The sequence below is a fragment of the Macaca fascicularis genome, chromosome 16 (genome assembly GCF_037993035.2).
Source record: "Macaca fascicularis isolate 582-1 chromosome 16, T2T-MFA8v1.1".
Lineage (NCBI taxonomy): Eukaryota > Metazoa > Chordata > Mammalia > Primates > Cercopithecidae > Macaca > Macaca fascicularis.
Window position 1 is genome coordinate 79,847,834 of NC_088390.1, and position 26,320 is coordinate 79,874,153.

Consider the following 26,320-nt stretch of genomic DNA (forward strand, 5'->3'; position numbering starts at 1 on the left):
CTGTGTGTGCAGATGGGGTCCCTTCAGCCTCCCCACCTTCCCCGATCCTCAGGAGTGGGAGGAGCTGGCCTCAGGTCGGGAGAAGGACAGCCTGCTCCTCCTCCTAGCCCACCTCTCCCATTCCTCCCTGAGGATTATGCCATTTCCAAACTCGTTAACTTTTAATTACTACCTTCCCTCTGCCTGAGTACACTGGCTCCATGCCACTACATCTCTATTAAAATTCAATTTATGCCCATCATAACTAATTCCTGTACTTCAGTTTTCTCACCATCAGCCTTCAATTTTCAGACAAGATGTCCAAGCTCATGGTCGAATTGGAGTAAATCTCCAAAGGGCTGGTAACAGGCAGATAGGATCTACCTTCATTGAGGAAAAGAACCTGGACTTCCCCGGAGGGTGGGAAGGAACCGTGGCCAGGAAGAATGAGGTGGGAGGAGCCTGCCCTGCTGGGTGGAGGAAGGTGGGTGAGCGTCAGCGTCATGCCCTTGGTGGCTCTCAGATCATCCTTTCCATTGATAGAGCCATCTGTGACCAGACACTCTTCTGCACGCTTCATCTTGCATGCCATTCCCAGCCACCCTGGGAGGTAGCTACTGGTCTTATTATTCCCATTTTTCAGATTAGGCAACCGAGGCAGGGATTAAGCAGTCTGCTCAAAGGCACATAGCGAGTCAGGGGCAGGACTGGACATCACAAGGTGGGGGATGCTGGGGCTGGATCTGGGAAGATAAGCAAGGGTTTGCCAAGTAGCAGAGGTGTGCGAGGACGGCAGAGGTGGAGGATGGAGGTGGACATGGGCATGAGGGCATGAAAGAGCAGAGACCACGGGTGCACAATGCGTTCCGCCCATTACTGAAGAGAGTTAGTGAGAGAGGAGGCTGGAGAGATGGACAGGACTTGGTGATACAGGGTCTTGTACTCCCTCAACCAAAATCCTTTCGAGACTGCCTACTGCCTGCTGGATGTATCTGAGAAGATTCTTCCTGGCATTCGAGGTCCTACCTCTGCCATCTTGGGTCAGCCATGTCTCCCACTTCCTGGGGCAACTGGCTCAACCTGTCATGCCCCTTCCAGTCTCCAATTCTTGATTCCTACTTTCCTGTGAGGATTCCCCTCCACTCCCTGCCCCGACTTGCTCATCCCTCTCTCACTCCTCAACTTGCCCCATCCTCCTCCTCCTGAAGATCACCAGACTTCCATGTCCCTAAATTGAGCTGGTGATTTATTTATTTATTTATTTATTTATTTATTTTTATTTATGTTTTGAGATGAGGTCTTGCTTTGTCGCCTAGGCTGGAATGCAGTGGTACGATCTTGGCTCATTGCAACCTCTGCCTCCCAGGTTCAAGTGATTCTCCTGCCTCAGCCTCCCAAGTAGCTGGCCTTACAGGCATGAGCCACCATACCTGGCTAAGTTTTGTATTTTTAGTAGAGATGGGGGTTTCACCATATTGACCAGGCTGGTCTTGAACTCCTGACGTCAGGTGATCCACCTGCCTCAGCCTCCCAAAGTGCTGGGATGATAGGCGTGAGCCACCACGCCCAGCCTGAGCTGATGATTTTGGTTCTTCCTAAACCAAGAACATACCCTCCTCCCTCCCAAGACACCCCATCTCCAGGCTTCCCCTCTGCCATCCAGCCTCTAGGTTTTGTTCTGCCGGGCTGGTTTCCAACTCCCTTATATATGTGGCCTGGTGGGACCACAGAGCCTTTTCCTTGCCCAGCTTCCTGAGCAAAGATTTGAAACATGAGCATCTGATCATGTCCCTTCCCTGGGAAAAACCATTCGAGGGCTCCACATAGCTTTTGGCAGAAAGTGCAAGTGCCTAAGAGAGCAACAAGCCCCCACTTGATCTCGCCCCAGTGTCCTCCTTGGCCACGTGGACCTTCTTTCAGCTCCTCCAGACACAAGGTCCTTGGATGGAGATGCAGGGACCATTCCTGTGGCATCCCCCTGCCCTGGCTACCTCCATTCATTCTCTGGGTCCCAGCTCCCCCAGTGGAATCTGCTTGACCTTACTTTCCCTTGAAAGCGCGCATCAAAACTGGAATCCACCCACACTCGCACTATTATTTACTTCTGTGCGAGTAACACATGGGGGTCAGGATCTTACTGTCTTATTTAGGGCCACATCACCAGCACCCGGTATCTGGTCACAACTGGCACCCATCGTAGTGCCCCAGGGATGCTGGCATCTCCTGCCAGGAGCACCTCCTTCTTTCACGGTTTGTCCACACTGCTGAAGTTCTGTGTCTCCCAGGGGCTGCTCCCAACTCCTCCAGCTCCTTCTCGCCTCTTCCTGCCTCTTCCTGAAACTCCCATGCTCACCTGGCCTCAGTCCCCTGCTGTTGCTCCTCAGCCACGGTACTTAGAGTCCTGTGGGCACCTCTAGCTCCAGTGAGAACAAACATTTCCAAAGGTGGCGGGGCAGGCGGGGCTGGCACTGCCTTTCTGATTGCCCTCCTTGCCTAGCTCTGTGCCGGGCAGGCAGAAGGCCCCCAGTCCTTGCCTGACGAATGAACAAACGCTGGCATCTCCTGCCGTTCCTTCACCAGGCTTGGAAGCAGAAGGCCTGGCACTCGTCTTCAGTCTATGATTTCAGATCTTGGACAAGAAATGAAACCTGAGCCTTTGTGTTCCTCATGTATCAAGATGCCTACCCTGAAGGAGTTGCTGATGTTAAGGAATTCAGAAGAACCAAAGTAAAAGCGGCTGGTGTGGGGCCTGGCATGAGGTAGGTGATCATTTGAGTGTTAGTTCCTAAGAGTTAATGTACTATTTCTCCTTCTGCAGTGGCTTAGAAAGTGCTGCTGCCCTGGGAAAGGACAAGCTCAGTCAGGCGGCACAGAGCAGGGGAGGGACGCAGGCTTGGGGTCCTGAAGATCCTGGGTGAAACCTGACTCTGTGTACTGGCTGTGTGACCTTGGGTCACACGCTGAACCTCTCTGAGCTGTGACTTCTAGTTAGGAAGCAGAGATAATAATTGCACTAGTCTTCCAGAACTGCTGCCAGTAAGAGCTTGGCTCGGTTCCTGGCACTCACCCCGTGCCACGCAGGTGCTCCCGTGCCCTCTGGGAAGGCCCGCTGGCCTCTGCCTCCCCGTCTCTGCTGCCTGCTCTCTCTTCTAAGGGGAGGCCAGAAAGAGGGCCAAAGAAGCCAGAGACAAAGCCGCTGGCCTGGGGAATTTCTCTTCATCTTCTTATCTGAGGAGTTTCAAAGGCTGCCAGTGGCTCCGCGTGCGTCCCCTGCCTTTGTGTCCCTTGCTGGGGCCGTCACATGTGCGGGGCTTCTCTGTCTCAGATATACTTTCTTCTCCCAGCTGCCAAGCCCATGCAGTTCCCAGACATCACAGCTCTGCCACAGGACCTCAGCATGGCAGGAGGGCTGGGGACCCAGCCTGGGGCCAGCCAGACGCCCACCTGGCTCTCCTGGGCCTCCCCTGCACACATCTGCTCTTCTCCACACGGGCCAGGGATGGGACTCGGCCTCAGCTGGGGTCTCATACCCTCACGCCTGCCTCTCAGAAGGGGGTCTTGCTTTCGTGGTCCCCGGAGCAGAAGAATGACACACAGTGATGTGCGGCAGGGACAGAAGGAGCCCGATGGGAAACTGTGTGCGCCTTTGCAGAGAAGGCAGCACACTCAGGTCCAACAGCGCTCCCGGATCTGCCATTCACTGTCTGGATAGTCCCAGGCAAGTTCCTGACCCTCTCTGAGCTTCAGGTTCTTCATTTGCAGAATGAGGGTAATGAGATTCACCTGTTGTGAGATGATGGCTGTAAAGAACTTGGCACCCGCGAACCTCCATAAACATTAGTGTGTGCGTGCCCAGTTATGTATGGGAATCTGTGTGTGTGTGTGTGATCTGCCTTGCTCATCTTTTCTTTTTTCTCCTATTCGACTTTAAGTGTGAGAATAATTATGCCAGAAGATGTTACCAAGGTGGGACAAAATCATCTGGTTGATGACATTGCCAGGGCACAGACCCAAGGACAGGTGGCAGGTTCCATTCTTCGTCCATCGTCCCTCCATTCTCCTCCATCCTCCCTCCATCTCCTCCATCCTCCATCCATCCTTCCTCCGTCTCCTCCATCCTCCATCCATCTTCCCTCCACTCTCCTCCATCCTCTGTCCATCCTCCCTCCCTTCTCCTCCATCCTCCGTCCATCCTCCCTCCCTTCTCCTCCATCCTCCATCCATCCTCCCTCCCTTTTCCTCCATCCTCCATCCATCCTCCCTCCATTCTCCTCTATCCTCTGTCCATCCTCCCTCTATTCTCCATCATCCTTCATCCATCCTCCCTCCGTCTCCTCCATCGTCCATCCATCTTCCCTCCATTCTCCTCCATCCTCTGTCCATCCTCCTTCTGTTCTCCTTCATCCTCCATCCATCCCCCCTCAGTTCTCCTTCATCTTCCTGCATCCTCCCTCTGTTCTCCTCCATCCTCCTTCCATCTCCTCCATCCTCTGTCCATCCTCCCTCCATTCTCCTCCATCCATTCTCCCTCCACTCTCCTCCATCCTCTTTCCATCCTCCCTCCATTCTCCTCCATCCTCCATCCATCCTCCATCCATCCTCCTTCTGTTCTCCTCCATCCCCCCTCCATTCTCCTCCATCCTCTGTCCATCCTCCCTCTGTTCTCCTCCATCCTCTTTCCATCCTCCCTCAGTTCTCCATCCGCTGTCCATCCTCCCTCCATCCTTTGTCCATCCTCCCTCCATCTCCTACATCCTCCATCTATCCTCCCTCCGTTCTCCTCCATCCTCCCTCTGTCCTCCTCCGTCTCCATCCCCTGTCCTGTCATTTCTCCAGCCAGGGGGGTTGTCTCCAGCCATGCTGCCCTTGCTGGTGAAATGGATGTAAACTGAAGCTGAATGGATTCAACCTGGGAGATGGCTCCTGGAGAGGAGGGAGCTGAGAATAGTCAGATGAGAGAGGCTCCAGCACTAACACAAGAGGGCCTGACCTCTATGGCTTTTATGTGAGTTGCACACACACCTTCCTGCTGTACTCAGACAGGCTTGTGACTAACTGACTAACTGTTAACCTGCAAACAAGACTGTATGGGAATCATACACACACAAACACATACATGCATGTGCGTACACACACACACACACACACACACACATTGTAGCAGACACATTAGACTCCGTACATTAGACTCTATATATCCAAATAAGTTATGTGTTCTTCCTCCCCCCACCACCTGTCCCCAGCACACGCCCCAGGAATCACTTTGGGAAGCTGCGTGCCTGTTCCAGGGGAGGGGTAGGTCGTGGGGCCAGTGTCCACACCTTGAGGAGGGTCTCCCATGCAGTATCCTCCTGCTCACATGAGAAAAAGGATCTCATTTCTTTAGAGTCAGATTTTGCTTTGTTTCCTTGCTGTGCTCCCAGCTCTTAGAGCCGCCTCATTTCTTAAACTGGGAATTCAAGGCTAGTTTCAAAATGGATCAAGATTTGTCACCAACAAGCGGCTCTCACAGCTCTTGTCTAAAAGGAGTTCTGCACAGGTGTACAGAGCCCCAGGTGGCCACTCAGAGGAGACAAGCTACCTACACACATGATTTTCTGGGGGGTTTGTTATCAGATCTGTCCCATGATCTTGTCGAGACAGACACCTTGAATAGTCCTAACAGGTATCATTCAGGTCACATCTATTGCACCAGGGTGGGCTTGACCTATAGAATCCCAGGTATTCCTTACAATAATTCTCTGATGTAGGCATTACTGTGCCTGATTCCAAGGAGAGAAAACAAAATCAGGGTGGCTAACCACTTCTGCCTCAGGTGACAGAACTAGCAGGGACAGGGTCATATTCATGCAGGCCTGACTTCAACATCTATGTTCTTTTCACTCTGACCCCAATGATGGATGTGGACCCACATATTTGTGCCACAGTCACACGTACTCAGAAGGGTACACCGTACTTCATGTAGCACATGTACACACACACACACACACACACACACACACACACACACACACACACACACAAACCCAGACCCATTTGGCTACAGAACCCACCAAGAATAAAGACTTTCAGAGATTGAACATGAATGTAAACTTTCCTCCCTTTGGAAACATAGTTAAATTTATGGCAGCACTTCTAATCTTATTTTCTCTCAACTTGCTGAGTAAATTTAGCCATTTTCCTGCCTGAAAATTGGATATTATCATCTTACTCAGAGCCTGGGGTTTGTAAAATATGGGGAAGTCCTCAGTATCCAGCAGTGGTTGGACAGCCGTGGGCTATGAAGCTGGACAGGCTCCTATGGAATGCAGTTTTCAGTATGCATTTATTTAAAAGGTGAACCTGGAACATTTTGTTGAGCCCAGAACAAGGAAATGTTCAGAATCTAATGGGGATATGTTCAAAGAACCCATGCTCCAGCTTGAAGGAGCTCCATCGGCCAAATTTAGGTTGAGTATGGAAATGAACAATGACATGGGTGGATTAAAGCACATTGAATAAAAAAACATAATGCATGAGTTTATACTGATGCTAAATTACTTTAAAGGGGGTCAGAAAAGAAAGCTGTTTACAAACGAATGCCACCTAATATAAGTAAAAGGAATACAAGAATATCTCCTTATCACAACCACCATAGTAATAACTGATTCGGGTAAGACTCATCAATGGATACTAAACCACTGGGTGGGAGGATCCTGGGAAGGAGATTATTCACATAGTCCCAAGTTATCACTCTATAGGCCACTCATCAACAACAAAGTGAAGAAGATACGTCAACCTTTTGACAATGGAGAAATCTGGTGGACATCACCTTGACCAGTTCACCAAACCTAACATCACCAATAATGGGGCAAATTGTCATCAGGCGCCTTCTCCTGTGGAGCATCAAGGACACATACCTACAAATATGGTTCCCAAAAGGCTTAACAAGAGTTGAATCATGAGGATATAACTGGACAAACCCACACTGAGAGAAATTCTGCAAAGCTGGCTGGACTCTCAGAAGTGCCAAAGCCATGTAAGGTAAGAAAGAAACAATAAGGAATAGTTCTAGATTTAAGGTGTATCAAGACTCATGGCAACTAAAGGCCACGTGTGGTCTCCAATTAGGTCCAGCACTGAACAAGAACCACAATCATGGCCATGAAGGACACTGGGATAAAGGTACGTCTATCGGAACAAATGGAAAAACTTGAATATAGGCTGCGTTTTAGATAGCGGTATTGTATCAGTGTTAAATTTCCCAACTGTGAAAATTATGTCATGTGTGGTTCTTCAGGCAAATGCCTTGCTCTTAGGAAATATTACTTACGAATGAAGTGACAGGATGTCTACAGCAAATCCTTAAATAGCTCAGCAGAAAAGGTACATGTGTATATGTGTGTAGGGAGACAGTAAGAGAGCGCACATGAGCGAAATGTTAGCAATCGTGATGGCACCCGTATGAAGGTGTTTACAGTACTAACGATTTTACTAAGATTTGAAAAAAAATCAAGATTAAAAGAAAGAAGAAAAAAGCACCTGCTATGAGCCAGGGACACAAGTGGCTTCTATCTATCCACCACCCTTTTCCATTCTTGTGTTAACAACTTTCACCCTTCTTCCCTATCACATGGCTGTAGTGTGGGGGCTGCCAATCCTGGTGTCTCAAGCTCTGGAGTAGACATATGATGCCAGCCTGGCCAAGCAGCGTGCTCCATGCTGTTGCCCACCACGACTGGTCAGGGATGGTCTGAGCTGGGCCAATCAGAATCCTTCCCTGGGACTTTCTAAGTGAAACTTCCAGAGAAGTTCTTTCTACTCAGAAATCAGGCAGCTATAGCCTGTGAGCCCTGAACTTCTCAGTGTCACTCATGACTTAATGAAGTATGAACCCAGAGGTGGGCACAGCTGAGTGACTTGGAGGGAAGAGGGCCTGGCCGTATCAAACTCTTGGTTCTAAGTCCTGAGGTGGAAGCTCTGACTTCAGTTCTGTGGTGCACTTGTGGTCTCCTCTGTAAATAATGAGAAGGCAAAAAAGGTGTTAGGGGATACGTAAGGCCATACTTTGTGGACAGTCACAAAGGACAGAGGAGATGGAGCTCTGTATGTGTGTGCGTGTGTGAGAAAGAGAGAGAGAGGGTGGGGGGGACAAAGGGGGAGAGAGAGAGAGAGAGAGAGAGAGAGAGAGATTAAGAACACATGCATTATCAGGACAGGTTTTCTAAAAGAGAAGGAATTTGAGCTGGGCCTTGCAGGAGAAAGAAGTTTCCAAAAAGGGGAAATAATCCCGTGGAGGGGAGAGGACAGTTTGGACAAAGTCCAAGAAGAGGGAGTTTGTAGGGAACCGTCCTGAGACCTGTGGTGGCCTGATCTGGTGGGAGTGGCAGGAGGTGAGACTATGCCATCAGGAGCAGATCAGGAAGAGTTCTAAGGCCCTTCTAAGGAGTGCAGACCTTGCTTCCGGGGCAGGCACAGCAAGTTTTTAATTGAAGGAAAATCCTGATCAGACCTGCATTCAGGCACAGCATTGCCCCCAGGCCACCAGAGCCAACACTCTTGGGGGTGAGGAGGCAAAGGAATGAGTTTCCCAAGTGCACACTCATCTATTTCCCCTGAATAACTTCCACCCAACATAGCTATACAATGGAGTATCTGCATTCTCCCTATTGCTTTGTTTTCTAGAATTTGCAGAGCACAGTTAGCAGAACGATTGCTTAGGATACGCATTAAGGAAGCAATTGCAACAATCCTTCTTCAATGAGAGGCAGTGTGGTGGATGGTAAAAAATTCCCACTCTGCTGTCAGACAATTTAGGTTTGAAGACCAGCTCAACCATCTGACTTTAGGTGATTTCTTTAACTTCTCTGAGCCTCAGTGTGTTTATCTGCAAAATGGGGGAAATAACTGAAACTACTCATAGGATTGTGGACAGGATTAAATGAGATAATCCCAGAGGGACATCATAATGTCTGCCATATAATACATTCTTTTTCATTGTCTATGATGGCTATCATCATTGTCGTCATCATCATCATTATGACCATCATCATCAATAGCAGGACCTCATCATCATCATCACCACCGATAGCTGGACCCTGTCCAATCCTTGAATGCCTGCAGGGATGAGAGCTGTTTTCAAAGGCAGCCCATTCCATCTGGTCCTTCCACTGAGCTGGAACCTGCTTCTGTGTACCACCCACCCTTGCATCCTAGCAGTGCCAGGGCCCCAGAAGAGTGGCTCTGAACCAGATAAGGAACCAACTCTCCTCCTCCCCTCCTCCTGGATCCTGCCTCCAGCTCCCTGCCGGAAGAATTCAGGGGCAGGCTAGGCCCAGCACCACTTGCACGCACGGTATGCCATCCCATGCTCTTGGTAACCCACTTGCGTGTGTCCAGCGTCTAAGAAGATGCAGGGGCTCTTCACAGAGACGGTCACAACTTCCTGGGGGTGCTAGGTGGTGGCCAGGAGAGGCTCTGACCCCCAACTGAAAGCCACAGCAGGGACTGCTCAGGGAGACCCTTCTGGTCTCCTTGTAGCTTCCTGGAGAACCGGAGGCCCAGAGTGGCCAGCCCTGCAGAACCTCTTGCTTGCCCATCCAGCTCTCCCCTCTGCAGGAGGGATGGGGGTGCCCTGTCCTGGGCTTTCTTTTGCCAATGTGGCCACACTACACCAGCCTGTGCAGTCCAGGGTTAAGGCAGAAAGACTGGGGTGAGGAGTCACTCCAAACTCTGGCCTCCGCACTCCCTAAAGGAAAGGATGGTTCGCCAGAAGGACAGATCGAGCAATTATACCCCCTCCCCTTATTTGCATTCCTGTCCCCCGTGGCAGATTTGTATCAACATCACCGGGGCAAGACAATCTTGTTTCCCCAACACAACTGATTATGCACATCAGGCCCTGGGATTAATCACCAGCCACAGGGTTGGAGCCAATAAAACAGGCAGAGATGGGAGGATAAGAGCAGAAAGGAGGGAGTGCCTGCCCCAGTCTGTGGCTGTGAGGAAAGGCTGGAGGCCAGGGTGGCCTGGGCGAGGGGCTGCTTCCCTGCTGGCAGCAAATCCACTCTTACTGAGACCCTGTTCTCTGTCCCGGCTCTTCTTTCTCCCCTCCTGGCAGTGTCCCAGCAGGGAAAGGCCAGTCAGGCCCAAGAGCTCCATTGCATGGGCACAGATAGGAAGTGAAGATAAGCCCAAGAGGCCCTGGGAGGGCCATCTCTGTGTCCCACCGGAATTGCCCACAGATAGAAGATGTCCCCTCCTTCACTGATCCCAGGTTGCTGCAGACTCCACCCCTCCATTGGACCCAGGCCCCTCAACAAGAGTCCCCTGGACATGGCAGGGTTCGAGAGAGTGAGGAGGGGGCCGCAGTTACAGCCACAGCCACAGCTGCTGTTAGTGAGTCCCTGTGCCCAACGCCACCTCTGCTCCTATGCACCGTGGTTCAGACCATCCTGCCCGGCAGCGCCCCTGGTCCGCAACCCAGCCATCCTCTGCAGGGATCAGTAGGGTGGAGCCATCTCACCTCGGGGCAGGGCTGCCTTTGCCACTCACTTCCAGAACTCCAGGCTCCCAGGAGCCCCGGGCCCCACACAGTCACACACACCCCCTCCCCACCACGCCCTCTTCAAGGCAGGGCAGTGGCCCTGGCAGCCAGGAGGAAGGGCGGGGAGGCGCAGTTTACCTGTATTCCAGGGAGAACTTGGTCAGCTCCCTGCTGTTGTGCAGCCACTTGAACTCCAGCGGCCAGCTGCCCTCGGCCATGCATGTAAGCACCAGGCGGTTTCCTTCCAGGTGCACCTGTGTCCGTACAGGCTCCGTCTTGAAATACGGGGACACGTCATCTGCAGAAACAGGGAGACAAAGTCGTCAGTGGTCACCTGCTCGCCCATGTGACCTGGTCGTTTAGTATCCTAAGGCCCCTAGGCAGATGGAGCAGGTGCAGCCAGGTAATCTGCCCAAGGTCCCGTGGCTGGGAGGGACGTGAACCTGGGTCAGTCTGACTCCAAGGCTTGGCGGAGTCCCCGACATCTGCCAACCAGAGCCCTGCCTCCTTCCTCCCCAGACCACGCTGGGCTATTGCTCTGCTGCCAGCCCACACTCCAGCACCTTCTATCACTTCCCTCCCAGCATGCACATCCACTCCATCCGCTCTGCTCGTGGGTTGTCCCTCCAGGGCAGGAGGCAAGGGGGCACTTTCTGTGGCTCAGCCAAAGGGAATATAAGTGTCACAAGGAGAATACGGAGGTGGGTTGACATAAGTCATAGGGGGTCCTGCTCCCCAAGGCTGGGGGAAGCCCTCAAAGGCATCAATCACAGAGTCCATCCAGCAGGGTCCCGTGACCACTGGCTGCCTGCACCTTCCGTCCTGGGCCCTGGGCCAGACTGCCTCTACCTCCCCATTCACTCCAGGATGGCTGCCTGCTTGCCCAGGTGGTGGGTGAGGGGCAGAATAGCTGCTTCCCCCTCTCTGCAGTCACCCTCATCCTCTGAGCTGACTCAGCCCGCAGACCTCCCTGCCCCACCACAGTTCTCTCGACAGAGACAGTGAACTTCGCCCCGGACTCCACAAGACTGCTCAGCTGGCTGCTCCGGATGGAAATGGGGCCTCTGCCCTTCTGGCCAGTGCAGGAGAGGGTGGACGTAAGTGTACACAAGGGAACTGATGGAACAATGGGGCAGACGGAGGAAAGGGGAGGGGCTCTAATCCATCATGGAGATACCTGCCTTTTTGTGGATAGGGTGGGGCCGGGAGGCAGGAGCCTGCATCTGGTAACAATATCCACAAAGATGACAGCACCTGCTACGTTCCAGGCTGTTCTAGGGGCTCTACCATATGCTCGTCTTATCTTCACAGCAACCTCATGACTAGACAGGATTACAATCTACATTTTGGAGAGGGGACACCAAGGCCTCGAGAGGTTAGAAACCTGCCCAAGGTCACACAACTGGGCGGGAGGTGCTCAGTCCCGCAGACAGCTTCAGAGCTGGAGCAACACCTCCCTCCGTGAAGCCAGAACCAGGGCCGGAGGAGAGGACAGATATCAGGGAAGAACCTGCAGATGCCCAGAGCTTGTGCCAATGAGCCTTGCATTTGACCGATTCGAGGGAGTGGGTTCTAGAAAGCACCACTCAACAGCTCACCTAGTGAGCACCTACTACGTGCCAAGGGCTTGAGGCAGCAGCTGGCGGGGAGTCCAGGCTTGCCAGCCCAACTCCATGCATCTTCCGGTGTGACCACACTGTGCCCAGAGGGGTGGGATGTAATTAAAGCTGCACAGGCTGCTGTTGTGAGGGCAGGCCCTGGGCACCCCGACCTTCAGGCCAGTGGTGGGGGGTCTGTCATCTACAGACCTGTCTATGTTCACTCTACCACTTCCCAGCGGCGTGCGGTGGACAAGCATTCATTTATCTGAGTCTCTATTTCTCCATCAGTGGACACAGGAAAAGAAATAGCTACCTTCATGTCTAAGGATGGAAGGAAACAGTGATGGTGAAAATGCTGGCTCCATGCTTGGCCCAGAGTAGATGTTCTGTCAATATTCCTTCCTTCCTGAACCCTAAAGTACAGTGTCCCCTCCAGGGAAGGGGCTCCACCACCCTCAGTGCTGGCTGATGCCCTAGGCCCATCTTGGTCAGACAGTTAACTTTCCCCTGTGAGCCTGGAGGGTGGAAAATACCAGACAGCTTTCTTTTGGTTTAAGAAATGGAACAAACCAGGCTGGCCATGGTGGCTCATGCCTGTAAGCCCAGTGCTTTGGGAGGCCGAGGTGGGAGGATCGCTTGAGGCCAGTTCAATACCAGCTTGGGTGACATGGTGAGACTCCCTCTTTACCAAAAAAAAAAAAAAAAAGAAGGAAAGCTGGGAGGCTGAGGTGGGTGGATTGCCTGAGCTCAGGAGTAACACGGTGCCTGGGCAATACGGTGAAATCCCATCTTTACTAAAATACAAAAGAAATTAGCTGGGCATGGTGGCGAGCACCTATACACCTATAGTTCCAGCTACTTGGGAGGCTGAGGCAGGAGAATGGCATGAACCCAGGAGGCGGAGGTTGCAGTGAGCCGAGATTGCACCACTGCACTCCAGCCTGGGCAACAGAGTGAGACTCCATCTCTACAAAAAAAAAAAAAGGAAAGAAAGAAAGAAAAAGTAAAAGAAATGGAACAAACCAACAAAAGAAGAGGAAGGGGCTAGGCAGGGGGCAGTTTATAGCTGGAAGGGAGCGGACCCAGGTGATAGCAGGCTGTGGCTGGGTACAGCGGGCTTTCTCCTGCACCCCAGGCTGGAGCATAAGGAAGGCCCGGAGCCTGGGACCTGGGGCTATCCTCTGACCATCAGATGTGCCCAGTACTGGACGTCCTGGTCTTTGGTCAGGTTGAGCCCTTGTTTCCAGGCCTCATTGGGTTCAGGTAGAGATTCACAACTTAACAGAAGCCATCATGTACATGTGGGGCCCCAGTCAGCTGGCCCTGCTGCACAGCACCCCCACACCTTGCACCCCCCAGGCCCGAGGGCTCAGTCTTATTAATATGTAATCTGCAGTGGGTTGGGAGGCTTTTCCTTCAACTCCCAGCCTGGCTGCTACTAACCCTTACTGTGGGGACCACCAGAGGGCAAACCTGAGGGTGGCCTCAGGGTGGCTCAGAGTGCAGGTGCTGGCAGGAGGCTGCCTTCAACTGCTCCCTCTAGGTTTGTCTGACTGCTGATGTTTCATTTTTTTTTTTTTAAGAGACAGGGTGTCGCTCTGTCGCCCAGGCCGCAGTGCAATGGCATGATCTTGGCTCACTGCAGCCTCAACCTCTGTGGCTCAGGTGATCCCTCTACCTCAGCCTCCTGAGTAGCTGAGATCACAGGCATGCACCAGCAGTTAACTTTTGTATTTTTAGTAGAGATACAGTTTCGCCATGCTGGCCAGGCTGGTCTCGAACTCCTGACCTCAAATGATCCACCTGCCTTGGCCTCCCAAATGGCTGGGATTACAGGCGTGAGCCACCATGCCTGGCTTGCTAATGTTTCAATCACGCATCTCTCCCTGCTCATTCATGCGCATCTTTCCATTGCTCTTAACAAGCGTCAGGTGAATGCAGCATCTTAAAAACAGTTGAGAAGATTGCTTCTTTCTGAGTGTGGACTTGGAGGTGTGACTACCACTGCTGGTCCCTGCCAGGGGCGCTTGTGCCTCCAGGGTCTTTGGCCACCTCTGGTCAGGTGGTGAGGAGGTTGGAGAGGCTGGTGGGCACCCATTTGCCAAGGAAAAAGACCCACTGCCCGCTGCCCTCCTGGCAGCAGCCAGCTCTGCTCTCAGCTTAACAAATGGGCACATTCTTACTTCAAAGGCGCATTCATATTCTCCAGTAGCTTTCAAGAGCCCTTTGAATCGCGCTTTTAAAAACCCTCTGTTCATTGCTGTCATCACTCGTTTGTTTTAAAACAATAACGATCCAGCCCCTGGGTGATTAAATCCCTTCCATGTGGGGCTGACTCAGAGCCAGAACAGTCAGAAGGGCCGGGCAGTGTGTGTGTCTGCATGCACACATGTGCATATGTGTGAGCACACACACACTGCGCCCAGACGCCCTCGCCTCTGTAAACCTGCTCACTGGGCAATTTCCTCCCAGGTCTGCGTTTGCCAGTTCATTCTTCAAGCGCTCCCGGGGGTGCCAGCCTGCAGCAGAATGACTTTTGCTTGGATGGGTTGATTCCAGAGGCTGCTGGAGATAATGACTCTGGGGAGGAAGAGAGGAAAAGGGAGGCCTTTCCCTGAGAATCTGCTGGGTACCAGGCCACCCTGGGCTGGGGGCCCCACATTCTCCGCCTCCTGTTGTCCTTACAAGGCTCCTCTCCCCAAGCTCCTGTGGGGGAGTCACCCCCTCCCGAAAGACCCTCTGCCCTCTGGATACAGGGATCCTTGGAGGGACGCCCTACCTAGGACTCAGAGCAGTGACAGCTGATTTTCCTCCAGGACCTGCCTTGTCTGAAAGCAAGAGATGGCAGGAGGCTGGCAGGGTGTGTGCTGTAGGAAGAATGACAGACTGAGGGGAAGATGCTGCTGGGATAACAGAACGTGTGGATGTGTCTATGTGTGCACATGTATGTGTGTGTGTGCGCGCAGGTGTGTCTGCATGTATGTCCATGTGTGGACGTTCACATATCTGTGAATGTCAATGTGTGTGTCAGTGCACATCTGTGTGTGCAAGCCTGTGTGTTCAAGTATGTGTGTCTGTGGTCTATTTCTGTGTGCACATATTTGTGTGTGTGTGTATGCATTTATGTGCAGGGATGGATTTCTGTGCTGTGAATGCTCAGGAGGGTAACACAAATCAGTGACCTTGGGAAAGTCACTTAACCTCTTTGTACCTCATTTTCCTTAGCTATAAATTGGGGATATGTTTGCTTTGAAGATTAAATACATTAATAAATATATAGCACTTAGAACTGAATCTGGCATCTGCTAGGAGGGGTGGCTATTAATACTATTGATCATATATAAAGATGGACAGATTAGCCCAGAGAGAAGAGCTCATATCCTGTTGGCAGCTGCCAGTGGCTCCCCTAGCCTTAGTACTAGGATGGTACAGTATACAACCTATGCAACTGTATGCAACAGCCCTTTTAGCCACTCTCCCTGTGGAAAAAAGGATAATTGAGAAGGAAGGAGGATTGTGGATAGAAAGAATCAACGTTATAAAGATGTCATTCTCTTAAACTTTTCACTTCAAACACACACACACACACATGAAGGAATTTTTTTTAAGTAGACAAAGTGATTCTAAAGTTCACATAAAAACAACAACCGTGAAAGAATAGCCAAACAAATTCTGAAAAAGTATAGCAAACAGAGGAAACCAGCATAGACATTTAACTACATTACAAAGCTGCAATAATTAAAACAGTGCCTTCTTATAAAATAGACTGATGAAGAAATTGTCTGGGAGTCTAGAAATAGACCCAAATACATATGAGGAAATTTAATGTATGATGAAAGTAGAATTTCAAATCAGTGGGTAACAGACCAATTATTCAATAAATGGTTTTGAAACAGCTAGGGAACCATTTGGGGAAAAAAATAAAGTTGAATCTCTTTCTGGCACTTTTACCTCAAAATAAATGCTAGAAAGATCAATGTTTTAAACATAAAAAATGAAATTCTAAAAGACCTAGAAAAAAGATCAGAGATTTAAAAATATACAGTCTTGGCAAAGCAAAGTACTTGCCAAGTACTTTCTAAGTACTATGCAAGCTCCAAAAGGTCATAAAACAGATTGATACCTTCAACTACACAGAAATTCTGCCTGGAAAAAAGAAAAAACCTCATAAACAAAAAGAAGTGACAAATGACAAACTGGGGAAAGATATTTGCAACTCTTATCATGGGCAAAGAGCTAATTTTCCTGATATAGAAAAGTTCCCACAAATCAATAAGAAAAAGATTAACAAACCAATAGAAAAATGGGCAAAGGATATGAAGTTCGCAGAAAAGAATTACAAATGCCCCTGGAACTCACACAAAGATGCTCAGCCTCATGATAAGAGAAAGGAAAACTAAAATTCAATAAGATACCATTTTTTCCCCATCACATCGGCCAAGATGTAAAAGTGTGATATTCTGGGCTGGTGAATTTGTAGAGCAACAGGCACCCTCGCAGACAGCTTTGCGGGACTGTAGCTTGGTACGCCCTCTACGGAGAGCAATTTGGCAATGCTATCAAAGCTAAAAATGCACACATCCTCCAATTCGCCAACTCTTCAAGGAATTCACCCTCCGCAGACTCACTTGTGCATGTGTGAAATGACAGCACTTCAGAGTCTCTTGGTTTGTAATAGCAAAAGCTTGGAAATGGCCTGAATGCCTATCAAGAGGGCACTGGTTAAAGAAACGATTGTCCCTCCAAACAACAGAATTCTGTGCAGCAGACGGCGTCTGAGCGATCTTTGAGAACTACTGGTAGATGACAAAAACGAGAATAGGGCGGATAAGCTCAGGCATGGAATAGGGTGGATAATCTGCTACCGTTTACATAGAAGCTTTTCTTCTTCAAGTATAAAAATCAATTTGCTTGTATTGGCACAGGCTTTTTCTAGTGGCTCCATGAAAAACGGACCCCAGTGACACTTGAGGGAGATCTGGGTGCCCAGGGACTTGGGTTGGGGGACTAGCTTTTCACTCTATACCTTTGTGTAACATTTATATTGTGGACCACGGGTATGAATTACTTATCTATGATCAGATACATATGTGCATATGTGTATGTAAGTGTGCAGGGTGGGCCATTCACAGGGTGATCCCATTGATGACAGGGAAGAGGACAGACCCTCTGTGTGTCATTTAGGCATGTCACATGGCTCAGGGGTCCCGGACCACCAGAGCCTGAGCTGCTTAAATGAAGAGCTGGCCTTCAGAGGCCAGCAAGAGGCCTCAGCCTGGGGCTTCCTTGTAATTTCCCATAACAGGTCAAGGGGCGCTGATTGCCATCTTCCCTTGATATTTGCACTAAATACCCCCATTGTGCTCCCTAGGCTCCAGGCTAAATGGCCCCATACAGAAGCCAATCTCAACTTCAACTTTTCCCCTCCTCTGCAAAATAATGTCATCCTTCTCTGGAGTCCCCAGGCTGTGTCCATCTCACTGTTCAGGGGATTTGACTTCCCAGCCAGCCCAGCCCTGGGAACTGCACCTCCCATGGAGCCATTCTGCTGGGAATGGGTCAGTGGGTGAAGGAAGCGGGTGATGGCTTCTACCGGCCACCTGATTGGCCAAGTGATGTCCATCTGCCCTCCAGAACAAGCTGCAGGGAGTACCAAGCCTGGACGCACTCCCTTCCCAGCTCTGAAACATGCAGAAACCTCTTTCTTTTTGCGGCTTCTTCTCAGGCCTGGAATAAGGGCTCAGTCATCATGAGCTTCCCTGGAGTGCTTGGGAACAGGGTGGGAGCTGGGATTTCTACACTCGCAAACGTTTTCCCCACCATCTCCTAGTCTTGGCCCCACTGCCATGTCCTGGATTGATTACCACGGCCTCCTAATGGGTGCCAGGGGTAGAAACCTGTGGTCCTTACCCTTGGCTGGCCACAGACCTGAGCAGGACAAACCCTGGGTCAGAGGGAGCAGGGGCTCAGGGTGGGCTCCTCACTTTTCTCCAAACTTCTAGTCTTGCTGCTGCCTTTATTCCATACTAGCCATGGAACTTTCTATCCACGAAGCACTTTATGTCCATCATCTCAGTTAAGAGGCCTGAGTTCATCTCAAGGAAACCACTATCATTGTCCCCATTTTACACAGGAGAAAACCGACGCTCAGAAAGGTTCTGTAATTGGACTCTGCCACATTGACATAAACCCAGATCTGGCAGGTTCCAGAGCTCTGGATCTTTCTACCATTAGCATAAGACTTCCCAAAGCTGTCTCACCCTTCATACCCCAACCTGTAGCACCAGGGGTGGTGAGCGGGACGCGGAACATTCAAGGAGGGTGGTGGCCTCTCTCAGGGAACTGGTTTCCACTCCACAAGCAGAGGCCATGCAGCATTCCTACTCCAGCCTGCGATGTCACGGCCCCAGAGCCAGATCCTGGGGTGAGGGCGAGACAGGCGGCCCAGCTGGGAATGAGTCCTGGAAATTAGCTAGAAGGATAAGGTCGCAGAATATCCCAGGAGAGACTGGTCTGCCCAGAGGGTGAGGGTTTCAGATGGATGAGCTAAGAAAGTGCGGGGAGAGAAGCTTGGGAATGGAGGTCAAATAGCACAGAAGACGAATGCAGACAGGCGTGGGAGCCGAGTAAAATGAGGCAGAGGCCAGAGCCTTGGAGGCTTCTTGGGAAGAAGGGGCTAAGCTGGGGGAGCCCACCCCGCAGCCCTGCTCCCAAGGAACCACCTTTTCAAGAATCTGGCTTGAAGATCCCAGTGGGAGAAGATAAATTGGGTTTACATCCCATTTCCATGCTAACTAAAGTTTGACCTCATGCAGATTCACCTCCTGGGCCTTACCTGTCGCATCAGTGAAACAGATGGAAACCCCTGCCCCCGAGGCTGCAGGAGGATCAAATGAGCTAATGTGTGTGAGGTTGGAGCCACAGTGCTTGAAGCCTCCGGGGTGCCCCTTTCTGCCACACAAACCATTGGGGGTGGTCACATAGGGAGGAGATGGGGAAAGAGGGGCAGGGCTGTTACGATCATCCCAGCTGCTGTTTCCTTCTTCTCAGAACCATCCCCCCTAAGCAGCCCACAGTCTCTTGAAGGTCTTACATCTGAGGCTTCCAAATTCAGCCCCCTCAAGGCCATTCCAAGCTGGCTCAAAAATTGGGTCTTGCCTGGGATGGCTCATAAGGTTTTGAGCAGGGTCAGGACCGGTAGAGACAGCTGGAGCCTGGGGAGGGGTTGCAAACGCCCGCATGGACTGGTCCCACAACATTGGTCAAACCCAGGTGGGAGACGGTACTGGACAGAGTGCTGAGGGCCCAGGAGGAGGCTGCTGTGGTCCTGTCCAGCCCCTGCCCTCCAGAAGAAATGTCTGCACGCCATACGCCGCAGCAGGCGGGGCAGGGACTCTCTAGCTGCCTATAAAGGCTGCAGGGCCCAGGGCTCCCTTCCCTCTCCCAGCCCCATGCCTGGCAAGGCCTCCTGCTCCTGCCTCCCCAGCCAGGGCCCCACGGCACCCTAGCCCCCTTCCCTTGGATTCCCTCCTCCTCCCTTCTCCCACAAATGAGATGCTAATTTATGCCCCTCCCTGTCTCCTAGCAGATGCCTGGCCCAGCTCCGGCCCCGGTGCCGCCTGCATGCCAAGAGCTTCATTAGCCAGGAAAGAAGACTCTTGCCCTCCTTCGTCTAATCCTCGCCAGTGACCTTCAGGAGCCAGGCACCTTCTGACGTCGGGGGCCTGGGACGGTGCAATCATCAATTACGCCGCGGCCTCCGCAGCTGTTCCCGAATGGATTTCTTGCTCAGAGAAGCGTGTTCGAAAAGCATCTAATGGAACGGATCATCAATTTGTTTGAATACACATCTAATCTGATTAGGGGGGCACTGGCCACCAGGGCAGCTAGTACAACTGAGCCTTGACATGGCCTCAGGGAATCGTAAGTGGGATGGCGGGGCCAGCCTGGGGAAGGAGGGTTGTGTGCCCTGGGCCTGCCCCCGAGCCCTCCTTGAGCTCAGCCCATGGTACGTTCAGCCAAAAAAGTCACAGAGAAAAGCAGAACACGTCACACAGATGCCAGGAGAGCTGGGCCCATGCCTCCTGTTTTTCTATAGCCCTGGCACTGGGCACAGAGCCTGGGACAAAGAAGATGCTTGGGAAATATGTGGCGAATGAATGACAATAAGACCCAACATGGAAGCCAAGGGATGTTAATAAAGTCATCTCCGGGACAAGACTAGGTGATACCTGTATTGGGTTGAATATGTCTCCCCCAAATTCATGTCCTTCCCAGAACCTCAGAATGTGACCTGATTTGGAAATCGAGTCTTTGGAGATGTAGTTTGTTAAGATGAGGTCACGCTGGAGTAGGATGGGCCTTCCGTGACTGGTATCTTTGTAGGAGGAGAAGAAACCTAGGGACAGAGACTCACAAGGAGAAGACAGGAGCCAAGTAAGGGACTGAAGGAGCCAAGAGGCAGGGACTGAAGCGATGCATCTACTAGCCAGAGAACACCAAGGACTGCCGGGAGCCACCAGGTAGGCCTAGGACGGGGGCGGGACGGAGCCTCCCGTTGAGCCTGCAGAAGGAGCATACTCCTGTCACCTTGATTTCAGACTTCTGGCCTCCAGAACTGTGAGAGAATAGATTTCTGTTGTTTAAAGCCACCCAGCTTATAGTACTTTGTCATGGCAGCCCCAGGAAACTCACACGATGCCTACAGGAAGCTTTGTCCATCATTCCACAGAAGGCAGCCTGGCAGAGAACCTGAAGGGAGCCCGAGCCCTGCCTCGCTGGACGTAGCTGGTCCTTCCCAGACACACCACGTGCGCCTTGCCCCAGGGCCTTTGCTAGTGCCGCTCTCTTCCCTGGGGAGCCCTTTCTTTCCTTCTTTACCAGGGAAACGTCGGTGTTCAATCCATGTTAGTTCCTGTCCAGCACCCCTTCAAAGCTGTAACGCTTCTCCAGATGTCCTCCTTGGACTCCTGAGATCGCCTCCCTCCCAGCATGCTTGGTGATTCCCATGCTACGTCCCCCACTGCTGGGCACACTGGGGCTCCCTCATCTCCCTAGCCCCAGAGCCTGGCAATGGCCTGGCATACAGAAGAGCCCAGATCCATGATAAAGTAGGCAAGCGAACTTGCTGTGGACCAGCAGGTTCCCTCCCCTCTTGGGAGCAGACCAGACTGGAGATCACAAAGTTCCCTTCCAGCCCTGACATTATAAGAGCCGAGTAGCTCTCTGGGGGATGACCTTACTGGGCCCTGGAATGGGACCACCTGGGTTCAAACCCAGTGGACTCTGCCACCCACAAGCTGTGTGTCCCTGGGCATCACTCTGTAATTCTGCTGCACCTCTCCTAAAAAACAGCGATAGCAGTGTCTACCTCACAGGCCTATGGAAAGGGGTAAGGGCTTCGACCAGTGCCTGGTACAGAGAAAGAGCCCTTGAAAAGGAAGCTGTTATTATTTCTCATCTTGGCTTGGTGTAGCCTCTGCAAGCCCATCTCATAGCCGGGGCCTCCTGTTTGAACCACACAGGTAAACAGGGCCAAAGCACCTCCAAGCTTGCATGGAAAAAAAGATGGTTTTCATTTCCAATAGGGTTATTTTGCAATTAACAGAGGGGAAGGGAGCTCTTTCTTACATTTCCCTTGGAGGCTTCAGAGATTAAACTTATACCATTGATTAGAATGTTTTGGCCTCATGGTTCTATTATCATTTTAGTGTGTTCAGATTCATTTGCGCTATAAAAGCGGTGATAATAAAATGTTCACAAACTCCTGGAATTCCTCCCAAGCCCGATGGTGCTACGTGGACCACAATCCTCTTCCCCTCAGTGACCCCGAGGCAGGACAGCATGCTTGGAGCAATTCTCCAATTTTACAGCTGAGACTTGAGACCTCCTAGAAATTGATCAATGGCCTGGCCGGCCTGGGTGGCTTCATGAGACTTGGCTCTGCCTCACCTCTGTCACTCTTCTCACAGGTGACTTTCTCCACCATGCAGGTACCACTCTTCTGCCCATCCCCTAAGTCTGTGGACTCTGATGACAGAGAGCCACTGGCTTCCCACAGGTCCGCAGGAGCCCAGAGCAAGGACTTATAGGACCAGGGATGCTTCCCAGAACCCACAGCCCGGGGGTCTCCAATGTCTACCTCCTTGGTCAATGATGGTGCCACCAGATGCAGGGCACAGAAGGCTGTGCCATGAGGAAGGGACCAGCACCCCAGAGATCTGGCTGGCATGCTTCCCAGGGGCAGCCACTGCTCCTCCTCTTGCCCACCCTTGGAGAAGGGCCATCATCTAAAAGGAGGGAGAGATGGAGGTGGGGGGAAGATGGGAGTTAGGGGTGGTGACTCTGACTTAACACCAGCCTTGGTTTCTCAATATTGAATGAAGAGGGCTGAGCTGGACAGCGGGTGTCCTTAGGGGCTTGACCTCACCACCCCCAGATGGGGCCTTTCTGCCCAGTTTCAGGGGCTTCTCCTCAATTTCCTGGCTTCAGCTCAAGGCTGCTCAGCCCAGGGACAAGAAAGAAAGGTGGGTATTTTTTAAAGGCCGACTCCACACTGAGCTCCTCATGTTTATCCATTTAATTCTCCCAGCTTCCTTAGGGGAGTGCTGTGAGGACTCCCCTTTTATTTCTCTCATCAGAAGCTCAGAGGAGAGAGGTACCCAGTCACATGTGTGTCAGTGGCTGAGCTGGGTTTTGAACCCACAGCTGCCTGCCTCCATGCAAGTCCTCTGACTTCCCCTCCATCCAGGCTGTGTTTGGAGCCCAGGAACGGATTCCGAAGCTGGGCCCCGCAAGGAAGGAAAACAAAGCGCGAGTCGCTCTCCGCACGGAGGCTGAGAGATGGAGCCCCCGCTGAAGAAGAACACACATTCATCAGGCTGGTGACCCCGGTGTACCGGCGCTTTGTGGCGTGTAACAAAGACTGCCGAGCAGAAAATTGGAGTTCAATTTGCCGTCCATCCTGTGCGCAGTGCTCAGCCCATTCTAGTCCCTGGCAGGCACCTCTGTGTTTTATCATAAATAATAACACCACGCAGCTCTATGGCCCTTTCCGCAGTTACAGTCCCCGAGCAATTTACAAGCCAGATTATACACAGAAGCCTGCACATGCCAGCCGGCCGGCACATACCACACACATGCGGCCTCCTCCCCAGTCACTCCCAGGGGCCCACGGCCACCCTGGTGTCACCCACCTGGGGCTGCACCCAATCGGGAGGGAAGCAGGCCCTCGTCCACCCCTGGATGCTGGGCTCTGCTCCTGCCCCGGTCACCTTCCTTATCCCTTTTACTGGCTCTCATGGTTGGCAGAGAACCCATGAGGTCTGGTGGCCCTCTGCCCCTTGCTGGGCCAAGGTTAAGGCCACTGCCCCTCTCTTTCCTTCCATTTTAGAAGGAGCTTCTGGACCCCCTCCCTTCTGATCAGCAGTGGCCTTTTGTCTCTATCACAGGGAGCCCCGTCTCTCCTCAGAACTTACTGGTGTGGTGGGGGACACAAAAGCAGCAACAGAGACCCACAAGTTCAACCTCTCACTTCACAGATGAGACCCCCGGGGCCCAGAGGGGTGCAGCAGCTCCCCTGGGGACTCTGCATCAGCTGCTGAGCTGAGACCAAAGCTCAGGACCGCCAGCGTCCAGTCCACTACACAGCGGAGCCCTGTGGAGGGAGGTCCACAAAAGTCTAGGGCAGACTGGGCGGCTCCCTCTGAGCATCTAGAAACTTCCCCAGAGACAGGAGCTTCAGGCAGGGCCTGGAGGGGCTCCAGCCGCAGCTCCTTCCTCCTCTTGCCATCAAGCTAAGTAAGAGGTCAACTATTGTATGATGCCATTTATACGAGATATCCAAAGTAGGAAGATCCATAGAGACAGGGCTCAGATTGGTGACTGGCAGGTGGTTGGGAGAAAGGGGAATGGAGAGTGACTGTTAGCGGGTACAGGTTTCCTTCTGGGGTGATGAAACTGCTCTGGAACTCAGTGGCGGTTGTACATCATTGTGAATGTAGTAAGTGCCACTGAATAACTCACTGTAGCCTTGCCCTCCCAGGCTCAAGTGAGCCTCCCACTTCAGCCTCCTGAGTAGCTGGAACCACAGGCGCGTGCCACCACGCTCGGCTAATTTTTTGTATTTTTAGTAAAGATGAGGTTTCAACATGTTGCCCAGGCTGGTCTCGAACTCTTAGACTCAAGCAATCTACCCACCTTGGCCTCCCAAAGTGCTGGGATTAAGGCATGAGTCCAGTCTTAAAATGGCTAATTTTGTGTCATGCAAATCTTACCTTCAGCAAAAAAAATAAAAAAACATACAATGGTTGCCAGGTGGTGCGTGCCCTCCTACTTCCCCTCCTGTCCCTGTCAGCCCCATGCAGTCCTTGGGAAGAAGACTGTAAAGCAACTCCAGGTGCTGCGCTCCTTCCTGTGCTAAGCCATCATCTGGCTCCTGCCTTCCTGCCTCCCGCCCTTGCCCTGCCTGTACTCAGGAGCTTCTCGCATGTGTGGGCTCAGGCGCTGGGTCTCCTCTGGGTTCTAGAGGGTGGGGATGCGTTTCCAGTCACTCTCAAGTTTGCAGGCCATTTGCAATGGCAGACAGCCTTGGCTTTGCTAGTGGATGGGAGTTGCGGGGGGCGGGGATGAGCCCCACCTCCGCATTTACAGACTGCTTGAGACAGAGTCAACACCTGTTTTCTGAGCCACAGTCTCCTGGTGTGCACCAGGGAGTCCTGTGACACCTCCCTTGCTGGGTTTTGTTAGGATTCAATGCCATAGAACCGGAGAAGAACCCGGGGGACACCATGCCTGGCTGAGGGCTTGGCATACAGAGATCACACGAACCAGGCAGGTGCCAGGCCTCATGCTGGTGCGTCCAGTGTATTTTCTTATTTGCACCACACAGCAATGCTGTGCACTCAGAACTATTCACAGCCTCACTTTACAGAGGACGGCACTGAGGCTTGAAGAGTTGAGTGACTCCCAAGGTTACATAATGGAAGGTTCATTTTCTTGCTCCTTCCACAAGCCCAGTGTCATCAAAGACCAACCCAGAGTGTGCAACTCTGAGCGCCCCAGAGAGAGAAGGCAGGCCTTAGCTCTGGTGGAGTTCCAGGGTGGCTGGATGGGCTGCCCCAAAGGCAGGGAGGAGTGACGCTGTGCCGACCCATGCCCCAGGCTGCAGCCACCTCTGCTGCCCACCTCATCCTGGCCTGGCTGCCTTTGCTCATGTGCTGGCGGCAGGTGGCATTCCCAGACAACAGCCTGGCCCGCCTGCTTGGGGAAGCAGAGGAGTCTGCTGAAGGGGGGCCGTTGGTGGTGGGGAGGGACAGGAGGCAGGCCCCCACATTCCAGGGGACTGTATTCATTATCCTTGCCTGGGAACCAGCCGGGGTTCTCTGCCGCCTCTGCTCTTCTGCTCTGAAAACGCATAGCCCATCTGTGGTACAGGAAAGGTAGCTAAACCGACATCTGCCGGAGAAGGTGATGGTATCTGGACTCTGCTACCATCTCCTGATGGTTATCCACCCAGGGAGGTCAGCAGCTCCCCTTGCTTCTCTTGCTCAATGTCATGTCCCCAGATCTAATCAGCACCACCCCACCCACCCCCGCTCCTCTCTGGAGGAACCTGGGGCCAGCAGCTGATACCAGGCAAGAGGAGAGAGACAGAAACAAGAGGAGAGAGACAGAAACACAAGGAAATTCACACTAATGAGAGAGCAGGCTGGGCTCACCCTGAGCATCTCCGTGGTGCCCAGGTTCACATTCAAATGGAGTTTGTGTCTCTGTCTCTGGTCCCCAGCTCCTCTTGCAGGTGGGATGAGGGGGAAGAGGCAGCTGAGGCTGGACATCAGGGAAAGCCCTGGGCTGGAGGCCAGGCCCTGTCCCGGCTGCGGCTGCCGCAGCTTCTTAGCTTCTCTAGTGGGAAGCATCGTGGAGCTCATCTAGCCTAACCTCTCTTTCTGGCAGATGGGAAAACCGACGTAGAAGAGACCGAGGGAGGATCAGAGCTAGATTTTCTGATACCACGTCACTCTGTCTTACTTGATAGCTCTTGGCCTCATTTTTTCCATCTGTTAAATGGGTATGAAGGTTTCACAGTCATCCACTGTCCCCTTCCAAGTCTAGGCTCTGCAATTGGGCCTTTTTGAGGATGTCTGGTTATGCCAGGAGAGCCTCTTTTCCCTGAGAGAGACCAAGCTTCTTGCTGGGGCAAGGGCTGGTGCTGCTG

General features: G+C 52.1%; 1 protein-coding gene and 1 long non-coding RNA gene across 3 annotated transcripts in view; one reads left to right on the forward strand and one right to left on the reverse strand.

The window, feature by feature from the left end:
* SDK2 (sidekick cell adhesion molecule 2) overlaps window positions 1-26,320 on the reverse strand; it is a 313,701-nt gene that overhangs the window by 165,949 nt on the left and 121,432 nt on the right. For both annotated transcript variants that reach the window (XM_005584829.5, XM_005584828.5), the window contains exon 2: window positions 10,643-10,802. In XM_005584829.5, the coding sequence (XP_005584886.3) occupies window positions 10,643-10,802 (160 nt within the window). The remainder of the gene's footprint in view (window positions 1-10,642; window positions 10,803-26,320) is intronic.
* Window positions 16,797-21,877, forward strand: LOC123569564 (uncharacterized). The gene is made up of 2 exons (XR_006693387.2): window positions 16,797-16,904; window positions 19,691-21,877. It is a non-coding gene; the product is annotated as an uncharacterized lncRNA (long non-coding RNA).